Source organism: Medicago truncatula, chromosome 2 (assembly GCF_003473485.1).
Source record: "Medicago truncatula cultivar Jemalong A17 chromosome 2, MtrunA17r5.0-ANR, whole genome shotgun sequence".
NCBI lineage: Eukaryota > Viridiplantae > Streptophyta > Magnoliopsida > Fabales > Fabaceae > Medicago > Medicago truncatula.
This window is the reverse complement of record NC_053043.1, coordinates 46,535,940-46,551,411: the sequence shown is the minus strand read 5'-3', so window position 1 is coordinate 46,551,411 and position 15,472 is coordinate 46,535,940. Positions and strand designations below refer to the sequence as shown.

The 15,472-nt window shown below is 31.4% G+C and overlaps 2 protein-coding genes across 2 annotated transcripts; both read right to left on the bottom strand.

The window, feature by feature from the left end:
• Positions 1-3,273: 3,273 nt before the first annotated feature.
• LOC25487811 (LOB domain-containing protein 30) lies at positions 3,274-3,771 on the bottom strand. Its single transcript, XM_013609850.1, has one exon. The coding sequence runs from the start codon at positions 3,769-3,771 to the stop codon at positions 3,274-3,276; it is 498 nt and encodes a 165-aa protein (XP_013465304.1).
• A 2,325-nt stretch (positions 3,772-6,096) lies between these two features.
• Positions 6,097-12,627, bottom strand: LOC25487810 (mediator of RNA polymerase II transcription subunit 7a). Its single transcript, XM_013609849.2, has 6 exons — positions 12,408-12,627; positions 10,119-10,312; positions 8,495-8,564; positions 7,701-7,867; positions 7,516-7,589; positions 6,097-6,387 (listed from the first exon to the last, which is right to left on the bottom strand). The coding sequence occupies exons 2-6, from the start codon at positions 10,251-10,253 to the stop codon at positions 6,327-6,329; spliced, it is 507 nt and encodes a 168-aa protein (XP_013465303.1). The 5' UTR covers positions 10,254-10,312; positions 12,408-12,627; the 3' UTR covers positions 6,097-6,326.
• Between the last annotated feature and the right edge of the window lie 2,845 nt (positions 12,628-15,472).

Here is a 15,472-nt window from a genome sequence, read left to right as displayed (position 1 = left end):
ATTGTTTGAGATCCTAGAGCAAATAACCGGCTCCTGCTCATTTGAGATTGGTCAAAAACATCCTAATAGAGATGAGAGGGGAGTGTAAAATTCCAAACAAACCAAGAGTCCTAACTCCTAGGGGTCGTAACAATTAGATTATTTCATTCCTTTGAAGTTAAAAAAATAGGACAACATATATAAGAGGAGAATATAGAGAGCTATGTAGTAACTAAAATCCCTAGTAGTATGTATCAATTAGCTTATTTAATTTCATTCCCTTGATTTTAGAACTTTTAATCAAGTTAAAAAATTTCCAGCCATGTAAACCCTAGTTGACAACCTCAACCACAATTTGAAAATCATTGCCATACTCCAACAGTTTGACAACAAATCCACTTATATACAACGCTAAAAAACAACAAAAGTAACGCATAAACCTTTGTTTCATTCATATTTTATTTTCCAACATAACAAAATTCAATAAACCCCAATTCAATTCTATCATATGAATAAGGTCATATAATAATTACATCGTAAATATTGTTTAATGATATTGGTAGTCGTGATTGTATTCAAGCAATTTCCATTTTATTAAAAACAAAGTTCAAGATGAATAAGTTGCAGAAATACAAATAAGTCGGTTAATAATCGAGTATCAAAGAGATACAAGTGTTTCCAACTTCTTTCCATATTGCTTTGTAGATTAAATTGCATACAATGTTACATGATCTTCACTTCAAATTGATTTATAATATTTTTAAGGGTTAAATATGTTTTTGGTCTCTATAAATATAACAATTTTTCGTTTTACTCTCTCTAAAATTTTCCTTCAACTTTTAGTCCCTATAAAATTTTCAACCACTACATTTGGTCCCTATTTAAGCTAATTTTTGTATTTTTTAATAAAATTGTGCATAAATGTGTAGAATATTGTAAAAAAAAACTAGAATTTTTTAACAAAACATAAATTAAATATGAGTTTTTAACCGTAAAAAATATAAAAATTCGTATTAAATTCATGTTTTGTTAAAAAATTCTAAATTTTTTTGGGAGAGATTCTTATAATATAATGAATTTTTCTGCAAAATTTTATTAAAAAATATGAACTCGAAATATGAGTTTATTTTAAAAGAGGGATCAAAAGTGAAGATGGAAAATTTTTTAGGGACCAAAAGTTGAAGAAATTTTTTAGAGGAACTAAAATGAAAAGTTGACATATTTATAGGGACCAAAAACATATTTAACCCTATTTTATATGGTGTAAATAATTTTCAACTACTTTAACTATTTAAAATTAATATAAATTTAATGTTATATTTTGTTTTTTATGTGCGTGTCACTCTCATGTTAATTTCAATAAAATAAATTCTTTGCGAAATTAAATTTGTTTATCTATAAAATATACCTCAAAAAATTCACCAAATTTTAATCACTTGCAAATTTAAAAATAATGTCTTTATATCCTAATTTTTAAAGAGGAGTGTTATTTGAACAACCATTTTTGTTGATAACTTGTGGGACAACCAAAATATATAAAGAAATGTTAGTATCGACACAAAAACCAAAGCAATAGAAAGAAAAAAAGTAAAAACAAAATGTAAGTATAAGAGATAAATTTGTCACAGCAGTTGTCATAAAACGGTTGTTCAAATATCATTTCTCTTTATAAAGGGTTTGATTGGTTATCACCTTTTGTCTTTTAGCAACATATTTCCTTAAATGATCTTTTTATTTACCTATATACTTTGTGTTCTTTTAACAAATACTCCATTCCATCCTTATTATAAGAAGAAAAACCGAAAAACATCAAAATCAATGTAATCATTAATTAGTATAATCTTTTGAATATTTTTATAGATATACCCTTATAAAAAGTTGTGAAGCATTAAATGCACCTACTAATATTAAAAAGATAAACAATAAATAAGGGGTATAAAAGTTTTTTAAACAATAATTACACCTTAAAAGTTGTGACATTTTCTTATAAATAGGATCAAAAAAAAATTTGAAAAATTTCTTTTATATAGGACCGGAGAGAGTAATTGCTAACATTCATCATTCAAAAAAAAAAACTTTTATCTTTAGGCCAAATTTTAGGTGCATTTCCTGTACATATTTTTCGTATGGTTCTTCACATAAAATTCATTTTGTGTGGTTATAACAAAATTTGAGAAAAATGTGAATTTGAGAAATTATAGATAGTCACAACGATTTTATGTGAAGTACAACATGAAAATCATGTAAGAAAATATACCTAAGTTTTATCCTTATTTTAATTCTTGCAAAAAACTTATGCATTTTCTTAAATGTTTTTCCTATGATTCATAAATAAACTATTCATGAAAAGTGATTTTTAGCTAAGAATCATACGAAAAACATATAGAAACTCACATAAGTTGTTTCCTTCATTCCAACTATTTATTTGTTTATCAATTCTCTCCTTTATAATATTTCATTTTGAATTATATTTAATTAAACATTTTTTTTTACGGGATTACACATAGATTTGTCAAAATTTAATATATAATCTATTATTTTTTAAATTTGTAGGTGAAAATCCCAATCCTGCTCAAGTGCCAAAGCTCCAGAATTTCTTGGATAAGCTTGGCATTTGGAGGATTATTAGCATTGGAGCTAAACTATTACTCTACATTAATTTGAAACTGTGTGGTTAAGTTAAATAGCTTCCTTCTCTTAGGTAGACTACCAACAATAGTTTATGGCGCTTGTACTTCAAACCGAATCAGATTATATTTTATATTATTGTTCAAACTCTCTTCTGTTTCATTGATAAATGTTTGGTTGAAAATGAAACCATGTAACTATGCAAGTGTTTAGAATGGTCTGCTTGGAAACGAAGCTTTAGATGTTTTTGGCCAGAAAAAAGTTCTTGAACTTGTCCATCAAACTTGGACTTACATGTTTCATTTATCTTTGAAAGTTTTAAATGGGCATAGATTGATGAATATTTTGGAAGTGGCACAACTTGCTAATATTTTTTTATGAAGTTACACGGTTTTGTACAAAAGATGTTTTATTTATTTGATTTTCATTGTGAAGAGAACATGTGTGTTTTTTCAATATCAGAATGGATAAGTTAGCTCAAATATAAGCCAAATATAACCATTTGATTCACTAGATCAACACAGTCTTCTGAAAAAAGAAATTCGACAACTCATGTGTCATTCAACTCCAATGCAGAAAAAAGTAAACAACAAAAGAATTCTAAAAAATGTAGAATAATAAAATAGCTCAAATAGGAACAACTTCAGCAGCATTGGGATTATGTATCTATGGCACTTGAGGAGGATTTTGATTCACAACATCATTGACATCAGCATTGACATTAGGTAGACCCAAAAAATTATGCATCTGCGGCACTTGAGGAGGATTTGGATTAGGTATCTGTGGCATTTGATGAGGATTGAGATTGAGATTGAGATTGAGATTGAGATTAGCTGCACCAGAATTTTGAGCATTGGCCAAATCTGCCTCCAGAGTGGCAATCTGATTTTGCAGAGTAGCTACAAGGGCTTCAGTCTCTCTCTGAACTCCATAAGACCCTGTAAAAGGGTAAAGCATTTTATTCCTTGCTTCCCAAGCTAGGGAATCAACCAATTCTTGTCTTCGATCATGATTATCAGTTGAAAAAAACACTCTCCTGATATTTCTGTACCCAAATACAGTATGTATGTTGCGGTATTCCTCATCATTTTGAAAGTATGGGTAGTAAGGGCAATTTTGCCCCTCACACCTCACACTTCTGATCCTAAAGCATGAACAAGGCATCCTGTGAAAAAAAAGAAAGATATACAATCAATGAACAACCTTCAAATCCAATCATTGTAAAAAGAAAGAAATATAATCAATGAACAACCTTCAAATCATTGTAAAAATAAAGAAATACAATGAAGCAATCATATATAGAAACGTGCCATGATATCACTGTAAAGAAAAGCTTTTGTTTTTTTTTTTACTTACAGTAGCAGAAACGAAAATAACGATGAAAGTAAAGACGATAAAGAACTTTAAAAATGAATGTTTCTTTCTCAGTTGAAATTGAATATGATTTGAATGAAGGGATTTTGAAAGGCGCCTATTTTATACTAAGTTATTGGGTAGATGGGTGAGCCATTCATGGGCTAGGGTGGGCCTTGCAAAAATTACAAATTGAGTATTACTTTTCTTACTCTATTTTATTTTTGCGCGTTCTATTTTTTTCAAAATTATTCCTGGTCCAGATTTAATTTTCCGAATTATATTGTTAGTGTTTTTCAGATTTTTTTCGGACTTTAAAATTCAGAATGATCTTTTTTCAGAATTTTTTCATTTTAAGCTTTCAAATTTACATAGTATTTTGCCTAAACTTCAATTTATTTTGATTTTTTTACCAAAATGCGTAAGATCGCAATTATTTTTTCAACTGCGCGTCCGGAAAAGTTACATAGATGTTGAATTTTTTTTTCGCACATGTTAAGGACATAAAAAGAAAACATTTCCCACAAAAAATTAAAATTTTCCGACAATGGATGGATTAAATATGAATTTTTAATGCGCCAAAAACTCAATAAACCAAAATATCGACCTAGAAATTGAATTTTGAGCTGTTTTTTCAGACACCTCTATAAAAAATACATTTAGAGGATCTGTAAAGTTTCGTAGCATTCCGAATAAGCGTCGATTTATTTTGATTTTTCGACTGAAACGCATAAAATCACAATTGATTCTCTACCAGGAATTGCATTTAAGTGTAGCAAAACCAGTTGTAGTTAACTACAGCTGGGAGCCAGCGGTAGTTAACTACCAAAAATGTATTTTCTATGTGTTTTTAGGAAGAAAAAAAAAAAACATGTTAGAAAAGCAATTCTCTAAAAATAAATGGATTACGGGCCATACCAAGACACAAAAATACACTTACCCAATAATATTAATATTATTTTTTTATAAGGTAAAAGGAAAATATCAAAGGTTTTGGTCATGTTTCCAAAACTGACGCAGTGCACCCTATATATTGAAAATAAAAACATGCTAACGTTATAAATGAAGATGTTTCACTTTTTAGTTCGTTTGATTCTAATGCAATTTTATGCCGTAACTTTAATTTGTTGCAAGTATTCTAGGATAGAGTTTATTGTTTATTATTATTATTTATTATTTTATTATGTTAAAAAAATAGTGAAAATAAGTTACTCAATTTTTTTAAGAAAATAAAAAGTAGAATAATTTTTATGAAAAATTACGAGTTCTCAACATTTAATTATTTAATATTAAAAACAGGAAAAGAATTTGGGTAATCCAGTTGCCAATCCAACCCAAGTCAAAAATTAATGGGTTTATCCAAACCGACTTAATGATATTATAGGTGGTTATTTTGCTTCACCCAAACCGAAGTATCCTATATGATTCGGGTTTTGAGTTTGGTCTAACTCAACACAAACCGATCCACGCACACCCTTAGTTTTGAGTCTGAGTCGGGCCAGATAATTAATTCAGCTCAACCCAACCCAAAAAACCATGATAATATCTTTTTATTAGGCCACTCTCAATATTTTTAAACCCCTTGAGAACTAATTTTTAAACCCTTATAATATAGATAAAATACATCAATTATTCAATGAATTTAAAAAGTATTTTTTACTTATACCAGATAGAGTATCTTTCATTTTTTATTTATCGGTAACCCACCCTATTGGTTTTTTTTTATTATGATGATAAATTGATAAGAGGGCTAATATTTGAACACCCCCACGTGGCAAACTCCATTCTACACCCTCCCATGACAGTATTACATGACTTCTTTTTATCAGTAAAAATCAAACTTGATATCCAAATTTTATAACGCTCACACACATACCAACTAATTTGAAGTCGGGTTTGTTGTTTGGGAAATCTCTCACTAATTTGAAATTAATTTGTTGCCAAATCGAGTTTGCTGTTTGGGAAATCTATCACTAATTTCCCCTTATTTCTCCTGACGTATCCTCCAAGCATACATTTTCGTGGTCTATTGCTTCTTTCTCGCTCATTTTTTAATGTTTAATAAGACTCATTGATCTGTTCAATTTTAATAGTCCCTTTTCTTAATTTTGGAAAATAACAGGGAGTCTTTGTTGATTTGATGAAAAGGAAGGAAACTAGCCATGATTCAAATTTGTATAAGTAGAAACCCAAAACATAAAAACATCGTTTGTGTTTGTTTATTAACAACAACTAACCATAAGGTGCTTAATTTAAAATTAGAGGGGGTGTCTTTGTTATTTAGTGAAACCTTAAACGAGGTTAGTGCAATTTTCCCTTAAGGTTGCCATGATTGTCTTTGTTTATTGACCATAACTAACTATGCTTTAATGGCCATCAAGTGTTGCCAATGACTCGTTAAGGATTCTTCGAGCTTCTTCTCTCCTCCTAAAAAAGAAAAGAGAAAGTAGGTTAAAAAAGACTAATCTCAAGAGCTTAATAATTACCATACATATCATAAAACAATTATTATTATAATATAAAAGAGAAGCATTGTCTTTGGCCATGGCAAAACTGGGCAAAAATGGTTGCTCCTATCAATTTTGGTGAACTAACTATACAATCTCATAAATTAGACCAATCAAGTTTCCAAAGCACTATTAGTATTACAGTCATTTTATTTGTATACAGCAAACAATACACCAGGAACCGTCTTTCAAGTTATGGGAAAGGCCAATGTGAGATGCTATGATTTCTGGTTGTCAAATTAAATGACTGTATTTCATTAGAAAAAGTTTGGTAACAGGTATGGCAGATGATGTTTCCATTATCAATTTTAACAACATTATTAAAAATTGCAGTTTATAATCTTTCATCCACAGTTTAAAATGGAAAAGTGACTGTAGCAAATAAAATTTTATTTCAACATACAACTCTAGATTCCGGAAATCAACTCTTTCAATAAAAATAAAAATAAAAAAAGAAAAAAACTAGTAAGCAGCCATGGGTGTATGAACCTATGAAGGAGGACCAAGCCTTAAATTCGTCAGGTTTTGCATATGTTATCAAAAAAGTACAATCTATATAAAGGAAGCCTTCCATAATTAAAATATGAATAACAAACTTTGACTTTATAATGAACTGTATTCTATATCAGTAACTTATGTTCTAGCTATTAGGCAGGATGTAACTAGTCCTCATGAAAATGTTGCAACAGTAGGAAGACATGTAGAAATACGAATTAGGATAGGCTTGTGCTAGTTAGTTGTTGTATCTGGTGAGTCAGTTAAGGTTGTTGTTAATGTTAGTTATTTTATCTTCTCTTGTATTTCTATTTAGGGAGATCAATAATAAATATGACTTCCCTGAATCAGTTAAGTTTGTTTACTGGTTTACCCAGTGTGAAGAAGTTAAGAGTCTTGTGTTAACTTTCACCATTTTCAAAAGAATGAACTAACTTGTGGATTTAGTAACCCATGAAGGTTACAACTTACAAGCATACCAACAAATTTGCAAAAGGTTCTGAAACCATAGCCAATGAAATTAAAAAACAAAATCAGGAAAAGTATTGCAGACCTATTTATGTCCTCCGCAGCTTGTTTACGGCGCTCTATCTGAAGTTCCAAAATGTGAATCAAAGTTGCTCTTGCCTATAAAGTAAATACATGATATAACGAAAATTTCAGAAACGGGAAAAAGACCAGAAGCATCCAAATCAAAGGCAAGTTTATATACTTATAGCTGTCTAGAATATTGTTTACCTGATGAGGACGCAGTGAATTCAAAAGGTGATGCAAATTTTTGAACACAGTTGAAATTTCTTCGACTCTCCTTGCATATTGTGATGGTCTCTCAATAAGAATATCAGCAAGCTCCAAAATGTGTAGTTGCAATTCTCCATTAAGTGACCTCAGCTCCTTCTTGAAATCTATAGAAGGTAAGATGTTAGCTATAAGGAGTAAGAAGTTATCTAGTAGAGACACTATGCATTGGCTTTTGTGACCAATTCAGCATTTCCTCACATAAAGAACTATGAAGTTAATAATGCCTAAAATATCAGGCACACAAGTCTAGACTATACACCGTCACATATTAGGTTACAATGTTTTTTTCTTTAGACAAAAAGGCTGGAGCTAAAGGTGCTCCAACCCATGTATAAAGATTACAAAAAGAGAAGGACCTAAATGAAAAATGTGAAACAAAAACCAAAAGAGGTTAATCAAAAGAAACGCTTATTATATAGACAAAAAAGTGAAAAGATAGTGATCCAGAACATCCCAAAATAGCGGTTTGTCCAAATTTCACTATGCAACAACAGTGAAGTGCCGCTATAGCAGCTATTTGACAGCGCTTTGCTTATCATTGAACAATAGTGATTTGTTCAAATTCCGCAATGCTATAGAACCGGTGTTTGACAACACTACAAAGGATAATACTGAAATACATAATATAATTAAAACCCACACTATCTGTAACACTCATACGGTCACTTCGCAACATTTTCAAATTTAACTGAGCATAAAAAACAAAAACAAAAAAGCATAAGATAGCCTACCAATATTAGGTCCTTTAGAATAGAGTTGGCGTACCCCTTGTTCTTCCAAGCTTGGTAGAACATCACTAGTCTGTGTAAAAATAAATAAACAAAATATTAACACGACATGATCACACCAAATAGGCTTCTGCATAAAATCTCAAACACATAAACAGATATTTTTGGATAATTACATCACAAACTAATAGGAAACCCTGTTTTGCAAGACTGAACTCAACCTATCTCAAGGTTTGTGGTTGGATGAGGCACATGATTAGTAAAACCCTAGACTGAACTCAACCTGATCACGGATATAAACAGCAAAAAAATCCAGGTTTGGTGGTCCAAAATATACGCAAATCTTAACTACATTACCCAAATTAATGATATCATTCCTAAAATGTCCTTTGATCAATTTAGAGTTTAATATTCCAATAACCTTTGATTCTCATGAAACAGATTTCAATAAAGGGTGGTTTGGAGAATGTGTTAATCTTTGTGATTAGATCAAGAAAACTAAATGATACTAACTCATTTTCTTAAAGGGTGAGGTAGTCCTGTATTCGAGACCGGAGTGTGTGTGTGTGTGTGTGTGTAGGGTCTTGTTGATGTACTCCCACTGCTTTTTATAAACTACTTAAATGTGGTATTGTAATTTGCTTTTAAAACTTTAATTTCTCTCTCTTCACAATTAATGACCAATCCTTGTCTCCATCAAAACTATCGAAGATGTATTTGAGAAGTTTCAAAGGAAAAAAATAATGTTATGGGATACTTTTGGAACTTCGGGTACCTATCCGGTAGTATCAAATGTGTCTTGGTATCAGATACATGTTGGACACAGTACTTTTCCATTTTTGAAGTCTTTGGGCTTCATGGATGGCATCCGATCACAACAACAAAAATATGACATACCAAACAACTAGATAGTAAATAGAACCCATGTTTAGATGACAATATTTTAACAGCTTTTGAAAGGGAAACCTTTCAACCTCATGGGTCTAACCATTCCCTAAACCCTGCCATGATGGGAGCTTTCTCTAGCACTAGTCCCGTTTGGATAAGCATCGTAATTAAGCGTTTCTAAGGTAAAGGGTTATTAAATAAGCACTTACGTATAAGTTATTTCACTGATCAAACAAAACACAGTCAAATTGTTTTCCTATAAGCTGTTTTCATAAGTTATACTGGAGAGCTTATTGAAATTATCTTAAAATAGCTTATGGACATGTCATAGGTTGTTTATTTAAGACCACCCAAACACTTTGAAAGATAAGCTCATAATAGGATTTTCATATGTCAATCCAAACGAAGCAAAGTTGTCATGTTCATTAAAACAACTTTTGAAGCAAATAAAAGCACTTTTGGGTTTCTTTATATACCAAAAAGCTCCAAGCTTTTAGAATAACGCACATGCCAAAGTTAAAATCAGGTAAAAATAAATACTAATTTTCCATTAAATGACACATAAATTAAAGCTAACTTTTCATTCTGCACAATTTCCTCTTCCAAAATGTCTATTCAAGTGTCATAGTAATAGCAGGGCTTATCTCAGCAACATTGTCTGGAATAAATAGCTATTTAAACTACCATATAGTAATTAGAACCATAATAATATCAAAATTGCAAGGGTAAAAAACCTCACAGTGTAACTGCCTCCGAAACAGATATAAGTTCCTTCAATTGGTGGTGGAGGCTCTGGAGCAGACTCAGGGTCTTGCACATAATCTTTATAAAGCCTGTAATAAGGTGGTGGTGGTGGGTATGTTGCCGTTGCCATAACAAAAAATTTCTAATCAAAAACCTTCAAAGATCATAGATGTATCTCAACTTCAAGATCTGCAACATTGAATTAAAAATAATGAGACATGAAGAGTGCATGGAGATTTAACTTCATCAAAAACTATAAAAAAAATAAAAATAAAAAAATAAAAAGGCACGACTTAACCATAACAGGAACGGAAATTGCACAACAGAGCTTAAATTCAATCCAATTTCATTGTTTGCACTGATGATGACTAATATGGATGTCCATGGTTCATAAACTGAATTGAATTCTATTAACGGTTCAGTTCAGTTTTCAAAAACCACTTTAACAAAAACTGGTTAATTTGTTAAATCAGTTCCAATTCAGTTCAAAACCACTTTTGAAATAAGACTGGTTAATTTGTTAAATCAGTTCATTTAAACCAAATTCAAACCTGTTTTATTTTCAAACCAGATTTTCTTAACACATTCTCAATTTTGGTTAAAAAAAAATAAAAAATCTCAAATCAAACTAAGATGCAGATGATGAAGATTCAACAAAATTGAAATCAACAATTGAAATGTGAAAATCTTTCACTAAGAACAATTTCATGATCCAATTTATCAGCTTCAACCTTAGTTTCTTTTTAATCTATATATATTTTTCAAACTTAGTCTAGCAATTTGTTGTTTGGTTTCTGTTCAATGAATTTCAAATCTACTTCTATGTCAAACCTGCAAATAACTATTGAGTGGAGAAGAAATTTTGATCTGTGACAGCTAAAACAGAAAATCAGATCCAATGAAAACTGAAATTCTTTTGCCGGCGAGTTTGAAGTCGGAGAGACAGTTGTGGTTCGTCAGAAGACACGCCGCGATGGGAACTTTGGACAGTGGCGGTGGAAGAAGAATTAGACTGGGCAGAGAGAGAGAATCGATTTGATTTTTTTTTTATTTTAGAGAGAGAATCGATTTGTGCCTTTGATTTTATTATTTTTGTTTTATATTTCAGTTTTTGATTAAAACGGTTTAAAAATGATTCAAACTGGTTTTTTATTTAAGTTCAGTTAATTGATCTTTTTTTAACTTATACTGAACCATTCAATATGGTTCAGTTTGGTTCAGTTTACTCATATTACTCATATGGCCCAGTTAACCATATATTTTGCACACTTTAGATTTGTTAACCCGCTTCATTGCATATAGAGACATACTTACTATCGTATTTAAGGTTGCTTTTATATTACTTACTAAATTTTTGGTTAGTGAACTTTTTTCCCTACTAAACTCATTGGAATCTTTTAAATATGTTATCACTAAGATGAGACATTACACCAAACCCACATTACAATTTGTATATGAGCAAAAGTTCCTCAATTTGGATTTTTTCCGTCAATATTCGGCCCAATGATCGACTAATCCGGGGAACCGATCCCACCGTCCACTAGCAGGAGGGCCCAATTAAAGCCAAACCAAAGCTTTGTATGGACTGGCCCAACACACAAATTTGCACCGGGAGCACTCGAACTTCAAAACTTGAGAGGAGTGCACTCTTAGGTCCCAAACCTACCCTCCATTTAAGTTTTGCACAACAATCTTATAGATATATGGTTAAAAGAATCAACACTTGGACTCAAGGATAATTTTACTAAAATGTTTTAGATGGGGTTGTAGCAAATGAAGGATGAATAGTTTAGTGTTTACCGGTTTAGGCCCTAAATCCTAAATCTTACAGATATAGGGTTTAAATAATCAACATTTGGACTAAAGCATAGACTTTTTATCAAACAATTTTGATAGGGTTGTAGAAAACGAAGCATGAAAAGTTTAGATTTTACGTTTTATATAAACCCTAAATCTTAAACATATAGGGTTTCAAGAATCAACAACACTTATACTAAATAAAAGATTATTTTTTTTCACGTTTTAAATTGGGCTGTAGAAAATTGAGCATGAATAGTTCATAATTCATAGTTAAAATTTCCAGAATATAATTGAATTGTGAGAACATGAATATTGAAATTACTTCCATAAGAATGTGAACCAAAATCAAAGTAATAATGATAGTTTACAAGGTGCAGGGAGCATTTTTGAAGAACAGAAACTACAAATTCATAGAATTCAACAACAATTTAGTTATCAGTTTTGAACAATTCTAGAACAGCGGAGGGAGAATAAGATGACTCACTTGTCGGAGGGTCTTCCGTCGGAGTGATGCGCCAGCAAGCTTCCGCCTAGTGTGAAGGCGGTGATTGAGGTGAGTGACTGAGATCGAGAGAGCTGGGAACTGATGACTAGTGACTACCCACCCTTTCTCTTTGTTTCTCTTTCTCTCTATTTGTCATGCTGCTCTGCTCTGAATCTCGGATACTTTAAAATGGATGAAGTATCGTATCCCTGCCAATCCTGCATCGATACCTGCATACTTTCTGATACGTATCATGAGAGTATCTGAAGATTAAATTTATTTTTTCCTGATACGTATCAGGACAGTATCCGATAATTATCCTGCACCGTTACCTGCCCCAATACTTTTCAATTAATGTTTACTAAAATAACTTAACTATTGAGTATAGTGCTCCTTTTTTTATCGATATAGTATAACACTAACAATGTTCCTTTTGGATATAGTATAACACCGATGGTGCTCTTTTTAGGATATTTTGTGTATGTAATTGACTAAGCATCACTCTGTTAATCATCAATATTATTTGTATTTATGTTGATGTTGATGTGCTACGAGTCTATGACTGACTTCTTTTGTTTGCTAATATATTTGCATATTAAAAAAATGGTTATAATTATATTGTTCATTTAATTATATAATTTTATTTATTAACGTATCCCAGCCGTATCGTATCTTGATTTTTAAAATTTTTCCGTATCGACGTATCGGTGCAGTATTATATCCGTATTGTATCTCGTATCCGGACTTCATAGCTGCTCTGTCTCCTGAACGTTTTTACTTTTTAGTTAATGGTAGTTAATAGGAAATTAAATTAACTTATACAATATGAAATAACATAAAAGCAATATTTATTTTTTGATCAATTAAGCATACAACGAAGAAATTGAGATAAACGATGATGAATTATAAGTTATAAACTATTTCAAATAGTTTATCAAAAAACTAGTAGTAAAAATATGTTGTTTTTGAAGGAATGGTAAAAATATGTTATAAGGTTGTGATAAAATATCGGTTATTAAATAGATATTTTTTTAATCAAATGAGTTTATAAATTTAAAATTATCTCTTACTAGGTAGATCCATATAGAATACTTGAAAAAAGAAATTTGAAAATATAAAAATGAATTTATTAAACTAGTTCGATTTACGGTTTTGTTTTTTATTGAATTAATTCGATTTCGATTTGAACACCCTAATGCAACTCTGAATGCAATTTATTAAAATACCTCACAAAGTATATTTTATATATTAGATATATTTTTCCTAGGGGACAATGGCCCGCCCTAATCCCACTGAGCTTCACCACTTCTTGACATGTCGTGTACTTGTATAGAACACATCAGTAATAAGTGGAAACATGTGTTCTATAGGGGGTGTTTAAGTTTACAAATAACATTTTCGGGATTACATAACTAATGAATTATACACATGTTTGTTGCAAGGTTGAGAAAAAATTATTCTTAGATACTCTCTCCGGTCCTATTTATAAGAGACAATTTACTTTTTAGATACATTAAATAATTTATGTATTTGGTTTAGGTTCTTGACTAGATACATACATTATTGAATGTATCTAAAAAGTCAATTTTCTCTTATAAATAGGATCGAAGGGAGTATAATATAAAGATTTCTGGGAATTAAATAACTTTTTATTACTTCACTTATTCCGTAGACTTATTCTTATGTGAGACGGTGAGAATGCGCATCCCGTTTGAATATTAGTGAATTTCTCTAAAAGTCTTCTGGTAGGGATTAATGTTCGCGGTTCGTGGTTGTCAGAAGCGGCAACGGTTTTGAATTGCAAGGTTGGTACCATCTCTTTTATGTATCTTGGGTTGCCTATTGGTGGGAATGCAGGTCGGTTGGTTTTTTGGGATCCTCTTATTAACCGCATTAACTCTAGACTGTCAGGTTGGAAATCGAAACACTTGTCTTTGGGTGGCCGCTTGGTTTTACTGAAGTTTGTCATGTCGTCCCTGCCTGTTTATGCTCTTTCTTTTTTCAAGGCTCCGTCAGGTATTGTTTTATCTATTGAATCTATTTTAATTTTTTTTTTTTTGTGTGTGTGTGTGTGTGTGTGTGTGTGGGGGGGGGGGGGGGGGGGAGGGTGTAGACCACAGGAAAATTATTTGGGTTGACTGGAAATCTATTTGTCGGAGTGAGGAGGTTGGAGGTAAGAAAAATAAAAAGAATTTCATTTAGCGTTATTAGGGAAGTGGTGTTGGCGGGTGTTGATGGATAGGGATAGTTTGTGGTTTAGGGTGTTGGCGGCGAGGAACGGATTAGAGGGCGGTCACTTGTGTGATGGGGGTCGTGAGGGTTCTGATTGGTGGCGGAAAATCTCGGCCTTGCGCTCGGAGGGTTGGTTTAATAGTAATGTCAGTCGATCTTTAGGTGATGGAAATAATACTCGATTTTGGATGGATGTTTGGGAGGGCGAGTTGACATTACGGGATAAATTTCATAGGTTGTATGATTTGTCATTGTTGAAAGGGGAGATGGTGGCAATGTAACGCCCACTTTTATTTAATTAATTATTTAATCGAGTTTAGACGAGTTATATTATATTTATATAATATATGTGTGAATTTTGTTGATTTATGACGATTTAGATGATTTGGATGATATTGAGATGAGTTATGAGTTTTGATGATTTTTTTGAGATATGAGACTTATTTTATTGTTAAATAAAATAAGATTTGAAAATAAAATAAAATATTTAGTTGAGGGCTGTTTTGAGATTTTAGAGAGTTTTGGGGGAGAAAGTGAGATAAGATAAGATATTGGGAAGAGATATAAAAAGGAAAGACCTAGGTTGTAGAAAATTGTACGTACGACTGTTTTTGGAGAAAAGAAGGAAAAGTCAAGAGAAGAGAGAATCACCTAGGGAAAGCTGCGATTTCTTCATACAAGGTAAGGGTGAGACTAATGATTCAGTAATATTGATTCTTATGATTCTGATGATCAATTAACAAAGTTAGGATTGAATTAGAAATTTTTTGAAATTAGGGTTAATAGGAGAATTTGATGATCCGATGATGATAAGCTGTTAGATTGTTGTAGAA

Excerpts from the sequence above, each read along its gene's own strand:
- LOC25487811 (XM_013609850.1), bottom strand. The coding sequence starts at position 3,771 with ATGCCTTGTTCATGCTTTAGGATCAGAAGTGTGAGGTGTGAGGGGCAA.
- LOC25487810 (XM_013609849.2), bottom strand. The coding sequence starts at position 10,253 with ATGGCAACGGCAACATACCCACCACCACCACCTTATTACAGGCTTTAT. Across the intron at positions 8,565-10,118 it reads GTTTCGGAGGCAGTTACACT|ACTAGTGATGTTCTACCAAG; the intron begins GTGAGGTTTTTT and ends ATTTTTACACAG. Across the intron at positions 7,868-8,494 it reads TTCTAAAGGACCTAATATTG|ATTTCAAGAAGGAGCTGAGG; the intron begins GTAGGCTATCTT and ends TACCTTCTATAG.